We start from the raw sequence: 15,086 nt of genomic DNA, 5'->3' as shown, positions 1-15,086 counted from the left end.
GGATACAGCATGTTTGGGTGAAGTGACCCTTTAAGAGAGGTTCCGCCCTCCTTACTTGGATCATATCAGAAAGCAGTGTCATTTTTATAAGGACACACAGGTTTCACCTGGGTCTTCATGACTAAAATCTTATTGTCAGAGCTATAAAATATAATCCTTCCCTTTTTAAAGATAATGTAGAAGCAGTGAGAGAGAACTGTGGTTTGTAGCAGCATTTCTGTTGCTATTGTTCAGCACCATAGAGAGTGTGGTGTTTTTCAGTAGAGGGGAGGGTGCTGAAATCCCACAGAGTGTGTGTGAAAATGTAAGAGCGGCCATCTGTAATCCATAATCCAGAGAATATCAGAAAAATGTAGGGTGAATACTTTAATCCTAATCTGAACGTTACATTTTCTAACCCCCACACACAGAGTACATAGGTTTGAATTTGTAATATTGTGTAATTATAGGAAACATATGGGGACGGGAGAATTAAAGCTTATGTTTAAGTCACGTGAAACAATCACAACGTAGAGCTTTACAAAGTATTAAATTATGTGTGTATGGATTCCTTCAATTGTGCAGATTAATTTAGCATGGCTTGGTATATATAATATGTGAGTAAATACCATTCCAGTGTGTAATATGTGTGTTTTTTGTGTTGCAGCTCGGTGCACATGGAAGAGTCCTCGGTAATGCAAGGAGCCCAAGGCGTCCTGGTTCAGAACTGGCCCACTGCATCCAGCGCCGCTGGTAAGAATCAGTCTCTCACCTAAACCAAACACAACTAACTTAAACACTGTTTTAGCCACAGTAAACAATACATTTAAATAAAGTAAGAGGTCTGCTTGGCATTCATGGACCCAGTCGAGTCCTAAAGGTCACAAATAGTGACAACCATTTACAATCTAGTTTATAATGTCTCTCTCTGCAACACATTCCATGACACAGATTCAGACCAAACCACCAACAACTCTACATTCCTCAAGAGCTTCTCAGACCACGAGAGAGTAATAATAAAATGAGGAATACAGAGATATCAGCTACGTGATCGCCCTGACACTTCCCACTGCTGCAGGGAGAGGAAATGACACATGCTGCGTAGGCGTAGATGGATATCTCTGCCCTCTGTATCAGGAAGACAATACAGACAAAAAGAGGGCAAGAGAGAGAGAGAGACGATAGTTGATTGGATTATCAGCGAGATGTTTACAGAGGCATAAGCCACTGAGCCACAGAGGACAAACATTAGAGAATGCATTAGAGAAGAAAAACTAAAACACAATTAATGTGGATCTCTTTCATTCTCTCTTTCACACTCACAAAGACCAAGATTAGGGGTTGGTGATGTGGGCAACAAATCATATTCATTTTAAATATTTGTAAGTTCTCAGTAATTTTATATAACATGGGCTTTGAAAATGATATATCTGTACATTACATTCAAAAAGCAGTCGAATGCTTTGTAGAAAGATTGTAATATTGCTGTCTTGAAGGAAACAATCTTTTAAATAATTTTACACTTTGCAAAACGGCCTATGAAATATGAGTCAAATTCATAGTGTTGTTCTAAAAAGAATAGTAATTATTGGCAGTGCAATCACTGCTAAGCAGCTGCAGGCAAGTGACGCACATGCAAGTGTCAACTTCAGCTTGCTTGAGAATCAACAAGTCTAAATTTAACATTTTACACCATTTGCCACATTGTTGTTGTCAGGTATGCAGAAATGTTGCATGGGTAGAACAGACTTACACGTATAGTTTTGCTCATAATGATTGGTGCATTATCCTCACTATAATGATGGCAGGAGAGCACACAGTGGCAAGAAGTAATTTTATTTACAGAAGACAAAAAGACAAAGCATCTTTTTCTCTTCATCCGAGTTGAAAAGACCTCACGAGGCTCAAACAAAGCACCTCAAAGAAGCTTTTTAGAAAACAGTGGTAGCTGAATTCGAAGAACGGGAACACTGGAGAAAAACAAAACTCTAAATGACAGCGTACTCGATGCTAGATGACATTTCATGGACATTGTAATGTGAATGTCATTGCATATGATCTGATGCCATATTCCCTTCCCCGAACCAAGATTTATGACCAAAGATGCGCTGCGTACACGGTGTCAGAGCCCTCCGTGCATTGAGGAGAATTCAGTTGACTTTCCTGAGGATGACAGCGGGGTCAAAAAGGATTAAGAGTGAAGTAGAGGAAAGAGTGGCCCGGTAGAGCAAAATGAAGGAGGCAGGTGAGATAACTATAGACGGAAGTGTGTACAATGAGAGGACTGGAGCGAGGACGACAGTGTTATTAAGTTTCAATGAAGAGGTGATTTGTTGTAATTAAGAAAGTGGAGATGGCCTGGCTTGGTGTCTTTTATAGACAGGAGGCGGTGGGCTGGGCAGGCAGACAAACTACCCACACACACTGACTACTGTCTCTTCCTATCCACAAACACACACACACACACAGCCTCCTCCGCTCTGCCATCGATTTGTTGCCTTGGCTGAAGACTTACAGCCTGCAGGCACTTCAAAACATGAGAGATAGAAATTTGGAAAGAGAGGGAACAGAACAGGCAGCAGTGACGTCTTCAGGGTGGGTCACTGGTAACGAGATCAGCTGGTGAGGATTTAAGGTGGTCTAATTTAGCCGCGGCAGTTGCAGAACAACACATTGTGCACACGCTAACCTTGCTTTGCCTAAGGGCCGACTGTCCCTTCTTTATCTCATTGTTAGATGGGTTAAGAATGGAAATATTAGCTAGGGGATATATTAGCTTCAGGTCAAATTTGAAGGTTGGATTAAGGATAATTCTGGTTTAAGAGTGTCGGATAATATGGAAAGCATTTATTTCCAGAGCTCTCCCTGACTGGAGGACAAGCTAGGGAAGGATTTGTGTTCTGACTTTGAAGTTGGGTCTGTTTATCATGTCTCAGGAACGAGAGAAATGGAGATATTGATTCAATGTGGCCTGTCACGTCACTATGATTCACCGTCTATGCTATTTATAACTAAATCATCTTGTTTGCTAGGCAGGCTCTGGTCCTGAGGTGGATAGCAGGAGTGTATGTGAGAGTTTGGTTCGCTGAGGGAATTGTTTCGCTGTACCAACAGGGTGATGTTTTGCCTCGCAGTCTATTTTTCGCTTCGATGCGAGACACGGAGGTACAGCCGGCAACGCCCCTGTTTCTCCCCCTTCCGATTTAGAGCGTGTGGATTTGTGTGTAGTTGCGTCTTGTTTAGTGTTTTCGTGTATGTGTGCTTGCTTGGCTGTGTTGCTAAGTGTGTTTTGGCTGCCTACTCTGTGTGCTGCTCCTGCTGTGACAGATGGAGCGCAGCCCACACCCAGATTAACAGACCCACATTAATGAAATCAGGGTTCTGCTTGCTGTCTCTCCAACTCTCCCTCCCTATCTGTTTCTCACTCCCTCTGTGTCGTCCTGCTCTTGTCTCTAAACCAAGGGCACACAGGGATTCAGAGAGAACTGTGCAGTATTGCAACCATCCCCTGGAGAGATGGGCAGAGAGAGACGGGAGGGGGAGGAGGGAGATTTGCAGGTTGCAAAGTGAGGGATTGGAAAGAAACAAGAGAATAAGAAATAAAGGATAAGGTGGAGAGGAAGGTAGAGAGACGTGATGAGCTGTTTGGGAGGGTGTGACAATGAGTAAATCAGAGTGATTGACAAAGTATGCAAAGGAAAGAAGAAGCTGTATGAGGCTGCTGTTGCTAGGGGAGAGCGGATAGACTAGACAGAGAGCGAGGGAGAGAGAGCTTGCAGCATTATTCTCCATCAGCACAAGCACTGTCACCATGACTCCTACCAATGTCCTACTGCTTCACTGGAGGATGCAGTTTCCACGGCAACCATTCATGGCCCCTAATGTTGGCAAGAGAGAGAGAGAGAGAGAGGAAGGGAGGGGGGCTGTTATATAGAGGGGAATGCAAACATATGGTGTGGGACAAAAGGTGCTGAAGGAGGGGGGAATTAAAAAACGACTGTGGCATCAGGTGAAGGACAAGACGAAGGGAGGTGCACATACATGAGCAAAAGCTAAAACAGAGCGGGAGGGGGGTGATAGCGTTAAAGGAAGGAGGGAGGTGTTTGGAAAAGTGAGAGTTGGAGGTTAAGAGGTGTAAAGGGACGGAGAGAGAGCAGAGGAGGGAGTAACTGAAGGAGAGTGACCTACATTCACTGGGGCGGTGGTGTACTGCAGCAGTGGATGCAGGTTTACTGTTTACTGTTTTCTTTATCGCCCCAGTTTGCACACACACACACACACACGCTAGAATATATACACAGAGGAACAGAGAAAGACAGATTTGATTAGAGTTAACAGTAATCAACTGCAGCAGGCACTTGTCAAGGCAGAAAATAGACTCAAGGGTGGAGGCAAAATGCCAAGAGAAAAAGGTGGACAAGGGGAGACTCTACTGAGGTTTCATTTTGCCCCGTCAATGCCTCAGGGCTCGACCATATCTGCTATTTAGCATCCAGGACCATGACCTCATGCATTTACACTTCATTTTACAGGTCTGCAAATATCATGGTAATAAGGTGATGATTAGCAAGTAACCTATTTGAAATTTCTTTGGAATCACTGCCAAATTACCCCAATATTTCCATCAAAATTGATACAAAAAATTACTTGATTATAAACATTATTTAATAATTATATTTCGCTATTTCCCAATAGCTGGTAATTTATTCAATACATTTCCAGGAAAAGAATACAAAGTAAATTGATATGCTTTATTTCCATGTCTGCTGGTAAATAGATAATAAATAGCAGATAACATTTGAAATCTCTTAAAAAAAAACTCCCTGAATCATTACATTAGCTACCAGGTTACAATTGTGTAGACAATAAGTCACACAATGGTGAGATTTGTGCCTGATCAGAAGTGTCTTTTATTATTTTTGGTTTTCCACCTCCGATGAAGAGCAGCGCACAGCTACTTCTCAAGCCTAAGGGCCTAATTTTAACGATTATGCTATTTTAGCATATAATTATTAAATAATGTTTATAATAAAGTAATTTTCAATACATTTTGATGCAAATATTGGGGTAATTTGGCAGTGATTCCAAAGAAATTTCAAATAGGTTACTTGCTAATTATCACCTAATTACCGTGAAATTTGCAGACCTGTAAAATGAAGTGTTACCTCTGCATCTTCGTCAGTGTCATCAGGAAGGGTAGGTGCACATATTTTTTGAGTGATTTCTCAAAAGACACAAAGAGGTAAGCAAAGAAAGAAGACATAAAAACAGACAATTCAAGGCTATGTGTCATACTTTAGAGAAGCAGTCTTTTAGTTAAGGTGAATTTGATATGAAAAGGTTTTTTGGCGAGGTAGAACAGTCTAGAAGCTGTCAGGGACTTTTCACAGTTTCTAAATCCCTCCGCCCCATCTGTTTCCATTTCTCGACTTCAGTTATTTGCTTTCCTTTATTGTCACTTTGCTTTTTGTTCCCATCCTGCGCTTGCTCTCTCTCTCTGAGTCTTTATAGATCTCGCCAGCTCTCTCCCTCTCTTTCTCTCTGGAGAGTAAATCAATTTCTACTTCTCCGTTTTTCATAGCACCTACACATACTGACATACAGTATACATACACAGGGATAACAGCTCCAACTCCCACACATACACCTACAGTCAGTGTTATTTTTATTGTGTTAAGCCCTGTCACTTGGGATTGCTTGTGTCCACCATCTGCCACACGATCCAGCTGGGAGGAGACAGCAAGGTGCTCAACCTGGCATGAAACCCAAACAGACACACAATTGTACACTCCAATATGCATATGCAGAGGGATAATTGCTCTTAAAAAAAACACAACCAGCCATCATTATTGTGTTATCACCCACAACGGTTTTCTTTCTTTATTTAATTTACTGTAAGCAGATTTGTGAATATATGGTAATTTATGCAGGCACAGAATGTATTCTTCTATCACCACTCAGGCATAGCAGTGAAAACACAGACACATGAATAACAATTAGGTTCTGAATAGACGGCAACATCACATTTAGTTTTTATCACGATGAGCACACACTGCACAGCACACTAACAAACGCAGGTGCCGTCTTGAAGAAGGGTGTGGTCCCTGCTGACTGTTTGCTTTCATAACAATCACAGATTTCTCCACCACTGCAGTGTGAAAAAAAAATGAATCGCACCTTCAGGATCTTTTTATCCTTTTTTCCTCCTCCTCCCATCCTCCGTTTTGGTGGTGAGCATCATGTTTCACATCTGCATCCCTGCACTTCCTGGCCCCTCTTCTTCCTCCTCCTCCTCCTCCTCTTCCTCCTCAGCTAGTTATGTAACGCTGCACTGCGCTCCACTGCGCTTCAGCCCAACTGGCCGATGGTAGGGCGAGACAAGGGGATGAATAAAGTAGACGTGGCAAAATGGAACTTGGGAGATTTAAGTGGCTGTGAAAACCTTGGGCGGCAACAGGGGAGCGATGGGAAGTTCACACACGGAGATGTGGATTGAAGACTCTAGAGATTAAACTCAGGGGGAAATGTGGAGAAAATCACTAATGCAAAATGATTGATTACTGCAACTTGTGTCGCTCTAACTATTCAAACACAGAGGGTTTAAAAGTCTAGTTGCAGATACATGGAGAGAGTAATAGAGCTGGGGGGTTAATAGGAAGCAAATAACCCATCCTCGTCTCTAATGTGCTTGGCAGTTACCATTGACGGACAAGCTGTTTAATACCCAATCACATTAATGTGACCATAAACATTGATAGGCGTGATTAAGACTCGTCAATAACTGCGAGCGACGGGTGTTGGCTGGCTGTGTTTTCATGCAAGATTAGTTGAAAGGTCAGGGGAAATGAGCGATAGAGGAAAAGAGAAGGAGGGAGGTCGTGCAAGAGGAACAGAGAGGAGAGAGGAGAGGAAGTTTTGCTCTGCAACAGCCATCGACAAATCAGATTGAAGCGATGGCTGTGTGGAGATCAGTGTTGGGCGAGGTGAGTCTGTTACCATCGTGAAGGAAGAGATGCAGAGAAAAGGCAGGGAGCAACGACATACAGTATAAGGAGACAGATAAAAGGGGTTAAAACTGCAGTGAGTAGAATTAGAGCAAATATGATTAAAAAAAAATATATTTTTATAGAACAGTCTATATCCTGACAGTAGTGCATGAGACAGGTCATCTGAAAATAATCAGGTGTCCTCCGATGCTCCCAATGGCATCTGCAAGAGTTCACAGACTGGAGGAAAACAACCAATCAGAGCTGATCTGGAGCCTACCGTCTCTGAGCAGCTGTCAATCACTCGTGAAATCTGATCAAACGGTCAAACTAGGCAGCGCTGATCAAATATTAATCAATATTCTGTTACTGTAATGCCTATTTCTCGGACACAAATGTTTTCAGAAACATCTTGTAGTGTACTGTTTAGCTTTAAAATGAGATAGTTTGTGACCCGGCAGCCATGTTGAGCCGATCCCAGCTGACATTGGGCGAAGGCGATGTACACCCTATAGACAGGTCGCCAAGTTCTTAAACTCGTTTGTGCCCACCTCGATCAAAATCATCACAGGGCTGACACATAGAGACAGACAACCATTCACGCTCACATTCACACCTACGGGCAATTTAGAGTCTGTTGTTAGAAATGTTTATTAAAAAAGTACAAAAGGATCCTCCCAAAGCAGCAAAGACTTATTATGATATGACCTTTTCAGTTTAACACAGCCAGACTACAGTGTGACCCATGATCTGTCTTCTTTTTTTTTTAAATCCAGCATAAGACATTGACCCTTTCAAGAGAGTTACCCTGCCCTGCCTAACCGTACCCTTTTCCATCTGTCTGCTCTCAGCATGACTCATAACTCTCCGGGGTGTTGTTTTGTTTGTGAATGTAAGTTTGCATGGGGGGCACTGGTGTCTCATCAAGTTCCCACATTGATTTAGACAGGTAATTTCTCCGAGGCAAGAGAGTGGACACTTTAGAGTAAAGCATTGCCAGCAGTTCAGTACTCCGCATTTTTTATTTAGTATTTTTGTGCTGCTTTTCTTCTGTTTCTGCTTTCCTTTTGAGATGATAGAATCAGGGTCATGTTGCTGCTTGGGGAGTCGGATGAAGACTTATCAACTAGGGGAAGACTCTCGCTTTGTAAATGAATGTGACTCTTGCTGTCTCTGTGTCTACATGTGGAGGAAGCAGTGACTGGATCTAGCCTGTCCTGTCCTAATCGTCTCAGTCTCTTTGTCAAATTCAGTCTTCTCTCTGCAGCTCTTTCAGCTTTGTTGTCGCAGTCGGTGAAAGCATGAGAGCTTTTTTGGGGGGATAGTGATGTGAAGCAATTCAAATGCATGACCCACATAATTCTTGTACGGTGGTCCCAGTCTAATTTTTAAAATGTATCTGAGGGAATTAAACATGATGATGAAAATGACGAATCAGAATAGGGATGCAACTAACAACTATTTAATTATTGAACAACCTGACAATTATCTTCTCATGTGTAAATGTGAGAACAGGGTTTTTCTTGGCTCAAAATGAGACGGAGGTGGTACCATCCTGACCTCCGACCCTCTAGGAGGAACATTTTGTACATTTAAAAGCTAAATGCATCAATCTGGTGCACTTTGAGAGCAAAATTAAGATGCTAGAACTATTAAAATATCTTGTGCTCTTGTAAACAATGTTGTGCTCAGTGGTTTACTGTAGGCTACTCAAGTACTGTCCTTAAGTACAATTTTGAAGTACGTGTACTTTACTTGAGTATTTCCATTTTATATTACTTTATAGCCAACTTAGAAATATTGTACTTTTTTACTTCACAATATTAGTTTCTAGCTACTGTATGTGTAGATTCAGATTATTAATACAACATATAAATCAACTAATAAACTATGGTCTATCATTAAGCAGTATATAATATTAAGCATATAAAGTAGTGAGTGCTGGAGGCGGGACGAAATTTGATGGATTGCAATGATGGATCATAATTTTCTATACAGGAAAAACCTTGTAAGAAAATTATAAAAAGTGCTCATCACATCTAAAGCCCAAAGTAACATCTTCAGATTCCTTGTTCAGTCCAACCAACAGTCCAAACCCAAAGATATTCAATTTGCATCGTCATTCGTTAAGCAACTTATCATCCCAGCTCTAAATCAGACTGGAATCTATTCAAGTTCACATAAAAAAAAAATGGATTCAATCCCATCGTCTGCTTCGACTTGGGCCGTTTCCCTGCAGAAGGAGGAGCTTTACAGCAGTGCGTGCCTCTATGACTGATTAGGATTGTATGCCAAGCAGGAGACGTCATGTTTGCAATGGATTTACTGCACGAATCCTTCACTGAGAGCAGATCTCACTGAGTGCTGGTAATTGAAAAGGGTAAAATATGGAAAAGAGTGAGTGAGCAAAATATGAATTAAAGCAGGGATAGAAAATTAAAGAGGGAATAAGATTGGAGCATATTATATTTGAAAAAGTGAACTAATAAATTCCATCATATTGCTTTTGAAAGTTTATTATTGTGGCTGAATTAATTTTGATCAGTCATCATCCTGCATTTATATAACAATGCAATGCAGTATTGTAACAGCCAAACACATTAACTACATGTGAGACTCTTGCTCTGTCTCACTGATGTAATGGAGTATTTAGGTATATTCATAGGGTCACTTTGACTACTGTCTCTTGTATCACCCAGGTCATCATAATTGAATAAAATACAGCTTACACCCGACTAGAGCTGCAACAATTAAGCGATTAGTTGTCAACTATCCAATTAATCGCCAACTATTTTTGATAATCGATTAATCGGTATGAGTCATTTTTTAAGAAAAAAAAGTCAAAATTCTCTGATTCCAGCTTCTAAAATGTGAATATTTTCTGGTTTCTTTACTCCTCTTTGACAATAAACTGAATATATTTGAGTTTTGAGACAAAACAAGACATTTGAGGACATCATCTTGGGCTTTGGGAAATACTGATGAACATTTTTCACCATTTTCTGACATTTTATAGACAAACAACTAACCCATTAATCAAGAAAAATAATAGACGAATTAATCAACAATGAAGAATGAATCATCAACTCTAGCTCTACACCCAACAGTACATTCATAGTTTAGTCAGAACTACGTTTGCCTTCTCCATGTCCAACTATATTTAGGATGCCAGTTCATTTTGGTGTAACAAATGTAGCTGAAACCGAACACATAGTGTGCATTTTGAGGGTAATAGTGCAGTAAGACAAGACTGGAAGATGGTATTCTCTGCCCTGGGTACTGCATGAGGTCAGGCTCCTTCTTCCAGACACTATTCCTTCTGGTTGGATGGAGCCCTACTCAGTTAATCTCCCCTTTGGAAAGAACTCAGAAAAGGAGTCAGAGAAATAAAAGGAATATGTGGCAAGTAGGTCATTGCTGTGAGGAAAGAGCCAAAGTGATGGCATCTTTTGCTGGTAGACTGTGCTTAGTTTTTGGTATATACTGCATATAGACATTAATATGACACACACCCATATAATAAAGTGAGGGCGTGATCACTGTTTAATGCATGGTCAGGTTGGTCACTAATGCCCTCCTGCATACAGCTACACTTGCCAATTGTGTTTGTGTCCACTTTTGTTGCTTTTCTTGCCAACAATTTCCATTAAATTCCGCTAAAATACTTTATTACCCTCCTCAGCCTTTAACATAATGATGAGGGGTTTTAATGTTTCATCAAACAGTGTCACGGATGTTAGCTTTGGCCAGGAGGGATCCTTTGATTCATTGCCCACTTAGCAGCTTCTTCTTGGAAACCTCTCGTTAAGTTACACCACCTCCCACCTGTATGGCATGTCATGGCTGCTCCCTGAAGCAATGACACTCATTGACCGTTTTGATTTTTACAGTGGCTGCAGTGGATTCAGTGAACTCTCTTTGCAGCCACAGTTTTGAGACAGTAGGCCTGATTTATGTATAAAAAAGTGCAGGGGGTCAGCCACTTACAATCACATCCCGTGAACTCAAATGGTGCGATTCAGTGGGGGGATTTGTCTGAGAATAAAACAAAATGTGGTGATACTAAATCTAGATACTAGCTAATGCAGTAGGAGTCATTAAATATACATCTAGTGAAATCAAAAAGACATGGAAAGCCATAAAATTGGGCACAGAAGGAAAGATTGCTTATAAAGCCCCCACAATGTAGCTGTCATCCAAGGAAGGTGTTTGCTTTCTGTGCGGAATCTGTTTTTGTTTTGTAAAGAATAACAGCTTTATAGAAAGAATGTGAGGTTACTATATCCATTAATACATACATAAATGCAATATCTATAAATGTTGTGTGCCCATTAGACATTAAAATTGCCACTTTACTGTATACAGGTGCTTATATTTGCACCTGTTCTTCACAGAGGGATGGTTTTCCACATAAAACTGACACTGTAAACGTTTGTGAATGCATTCTATCAACCTCCTTTATGATATCTTCTCCGGTAATTTGTTCAATCCTCTTTTAAATTTGCATGCATGAAGGACAAACACAATCGGTACGTCACCAGACTGGCAAATTGTGCTTCTAAGCTGGTGTTTTTCATAAATAAACATTCAGAATGCATCACAAGTGAGGTGCAAAAAGGCTTAATAAATCTTCCCCAGTGTGTCTGAAGAATTTAGATAACTTTTGGCCATTTTAATAACCACATCTGTTCGAAGCAAATGGACAGCAAGTAATAACCCAATATCCATCTCTTTATGTTTCTTTCAGATGCTGAAGGGGGAGAGGTGTCCCCCCCAATGGGTGCTGGCGTAGACAGCAACAGCTGGCACTTTCGCTATGGCCCCGGCGGACCCGGTGCACCCCCACAGCACCTGAAGCCTGGCGAGGTTCCCCCAGAAGCCTTCATCATCCCCGGCTCGCCCGCCATAATATCCATCAGACAGAACCAGGGAGGAGAGGACGACAAGAGCGATTTCATCACCTTCGGAAAGAAAGAGGAGGCCAAGAAGAAGAAGAAGAAGAAGAAGGAGAAGAAAGACAAGAAGGATAAGGGGAAGGATGACGGAGATGAGTAGAGGAGCGGAAAGAGAAAAGAGGAAAAGGGCGTTGTTAAAACAGAGGTACCAACCAAAGTCCATTGGGCAAAAAGAAAATGTGAAATTTCCAATTTCATTTTATTACCTATTTTCAATGATAATATTTGAAAGAACCTGGCCTTACCAAGATTTATTTTACCTTCAGTCCCTTACTGAGGTAAATCTCGCCTTGATAAACAATAAAATGATTGATTTTGCTCCATGCCCCTATGTGCCTATACACCCTGAGTCAACTCACGTCAGTCATCTTTTCCAATAAGGAATGACCACTCTTTGCCCTCGTCTTGAATTTATTCCTCCTTTAACCCACTGGGCACGTTGGCACCTCTGTCTTACCCCCTCCCCAACTGATGTGTAAACCATTCTCTCTGAGAGAAGACAAATACTTTGTACGAGAACAACAGAAAGCTCCGTGCCAGCCAAGGAAAAGAAGAACGACAAAGAAGATTGAAACAGATGCATGCCATCTGGAGCTGGACACACACTACTTGTAAATAGCACAGGAGAGAGTCACTGAAACTAAGGCTTACATGACACTGCTGCAGATTCCTCTGATTATTACCAACAGTGTTTCCTGAGATCTCAATGAAACCACATGCACACATACGCATGCTCACACATTCAAACATGCAAATACACATACTTAACCATGACAAAATAGACATGGAAAGCACTTGAGACCTAGAGAGAGGGAGAGATTTAAAAAAAAGGAGAGAAAAACGTCAAAGAAATGTGCTTAAAACTAGACACTGCAAGCTTTTTTGCCCTGCACAGTTGGCTATGCGGTGCGCATGTGTACATCAACTCTCTCAGGATGGAAGCAGCATCCTTTTGCAACCACTCTGTATTTGCTCACTGCATTTGGAGGACACCGAGAGCTTCATCTCCCGCCAGAAGCCCAACTGAGGAATGCAGAGAGCACCGGAAAGATGGAGAGATGGGAGGATGCCTCACGTTCTCCTGAGGATCACAGAGGGGAGAGTCCAGCTGAGCTGGCTTGTGACTCCACTTTCAGTCAGTGGACTCTGTACAGAATATTAGGAGTGTTGAGGTTTTGATAACACCTTCTCTTCTCCCCCTACCGCAGCAAAAGCCTAACGCTTTCTGCTTTGAATGTTTGGTAGCAACCAGTCCTTACCTGATACCTTGAGTTTACAACTGCTCACTTGCTTGTGCCTGCCCCAAGCTGCCACGAGCCGTCCTCTCCTCCCCCCAACTGCCTTTTTCCCCCCACGGTCACCCATCCCACTGACTGCATTAATTCTCAAAAGAGATTCACTCTTACATACTCCTGCATTTTTTTCTTTTCTTCCTCATAGCTTTAACTGCTTTTTGCGTGTCATCATGCCCTCATTTACCCTCAGACACTGCTCCCTAACCCCCCGCTCTGACCCCCCTGCTCAGGGCCGATCCTGGGAATGGCCTGCTCTGAACATTGTGGTGTGCTGAGGAACAGCATGGAGTAATGTGGATGGGGCCTGGGGAAGCCCAGTTGGGGGGGTCTATACTTCCTGAACTCTTGTCAGATGTCTCTCTAAGTGCACAACGGTTCAGTGCTTTTAACTTGCGAATACTACAGTACACTGTTCATTTCCTGTGTGTAGCCGCTGATGAGAGAGGACCAGGTGGGATGAGGCAGATTACAGGGGTGGAGGACCGGGATGAAGTGAGGAGAAAGGTGCCGTGGGCTGGCCCTCCACCTCCATGTACAAGAGAAGAAAGTCCAAATTGATTGTTTAGGATCATTGAGTCGCATATTAGCTTTTTATCTACGCTGTAAATGTAGCGTAGGCTTTTAATAGATTGTCTCTGCATTAGTAATTGAAACCTGCTAAAAAATACAGGCATCTAGGGATTCCCATCCCACAGCTATATCCCACCAATCCTCTCTCAGGAGGTTTTGAAAAAGGGGCACACTCATGCCTCTGCTTCTGTTGGTTCCCCTCCCCTGCCTGTAACTTGTTGCCACGTCCCCAAAGTTTTTGCGGCTCAGTATGACGTCACTCCATTAAGTGGCTGCTGCATGTACTGCTCTAAGGAAACACATACTATATAGAGAAATATATATATAAATAGATAGATGGCTATGATTTTATTCTTTTGTATTATAATTTTTCTTCATTATTCGCACAGGAGATATTTGTATGTACTTCTGTCTCTGCCAAACATCTATGTACTACAATTTTCACGCTCCACAGATGTTGTACGGCATCCACTAAACCTCTTTAGATATTTGTAAATGCTATAGTGTGATACCTTTCAACTTATTTTTCTTTTACCAGCTATGATTTTTGCTTTTGAAAACAAGCAAAGCAAGAAAAAAAAAGAAAAAAAAAATCACTCTCTGTGTCCAGCTTTGACATGACGATCTAACTAACACTGTAATATTGTAACTGAAATATGTATGATCCTATGATGAGCTATCACTTCCCTTTCACTCTTAAAAAAAAAAAGAAAATGACTAAAAAAAAGATTCCAATGTATAAAAAGGTATATGTAGTGTATGCTTGTGTTTAGTGAGCGTTCATGCTGTCATTCTTTCCCAATGTATGGTGGTGAACTATGGTGGCAATGTGCTGTCCTAAATGGACTAGCCCAGATCTGTTGTAAAACCCTTTTCTTTTTGTTTTGTACACCCGCTCATCAACTGTGACAGTGAAGTAGTGAATTTCATTTATTTTCCGATTTTTTTTTTATTTTATTTTACCTAAATGGATACAGTGGTAATGTGTTTTTGTTTATAAATCACTAATAAAGTTTTCTTTCTTAAAAATAAGAGTGAATTTATTGTCTTGGGGGTATTTGTGTGTCTTGGCCTTTTTTTCCCCTCTCAGTCTGTCATTTGAATACATTTATTGCAGTTTAATTAATTGGCTGCTGGAGAAGAATAGAAACACAGAATATGATTGAATTTAGATAATAGCTTTGTTTAGGGTTTTTATTGAAAATTATAAGTTTTTTTGAGTGTACAGTTCATCTGTATTTTTTAAGATACTGTGTAATGAATGAGCCTATTTTTAATTAAAATATAACCTTATGTAATGA

At 41.2% G+C, this 15,086-nt stretch overlaps 1 protein-coding gene across 15 annotated transcripts in view; it reads left to right on the top strand.

Annotated features, from left to right (window-relative positions):
* LOC141775507 (protocadherin alpha-C2-like) overlaps positions 1-14,814 on the top strand; it is a 213,456-nt gene extending 198,642 nt beyond the window's left edge. For all 15 annotated transcript variants that reach the window (XM_074648954.1, XM_074648949.1, XM_074648955.1 and 12 more), the window contains exons 3-4: positions 647-732; positions 11,713-14,814. In XM_074648954.1, coding sequence (XP_074505055.1) covers positions 647-732; positions 11,713-12,020 — 394 coding nt within the window. In that variant the 3' untranslated portion in view covers positions 12,021-14,814. The remainder of the gene's footprint in view (positions 1-646; positions 733-11,712) is intronic.
* The last annotated feature ends 272 nt before the right edge of the window (positions 14,815-15,086 follow it).

The sequence above is a fragment of the Sebastes fasciatus genome, chromosome 10 (assembly GCF_043250625.1).
Source record: "Sebastes fasciatus isolate fSebFas1 chromosome 10, fSebFas1.pri, whole genome shotgun sequence".
Classification (NCBI taxonomy): domain Eukaryota; kingdom Metazoa; phylum Chordata; class Actinopteri; order Perciformes; family Sebastidae; genus Sebastes; species Sebastes fasciatus.
The sequence above is the reverse complement of the archived record's forward strand: the minus strand, read 5'-3'. Positions and strand labels throughout refer to the sequence as shown.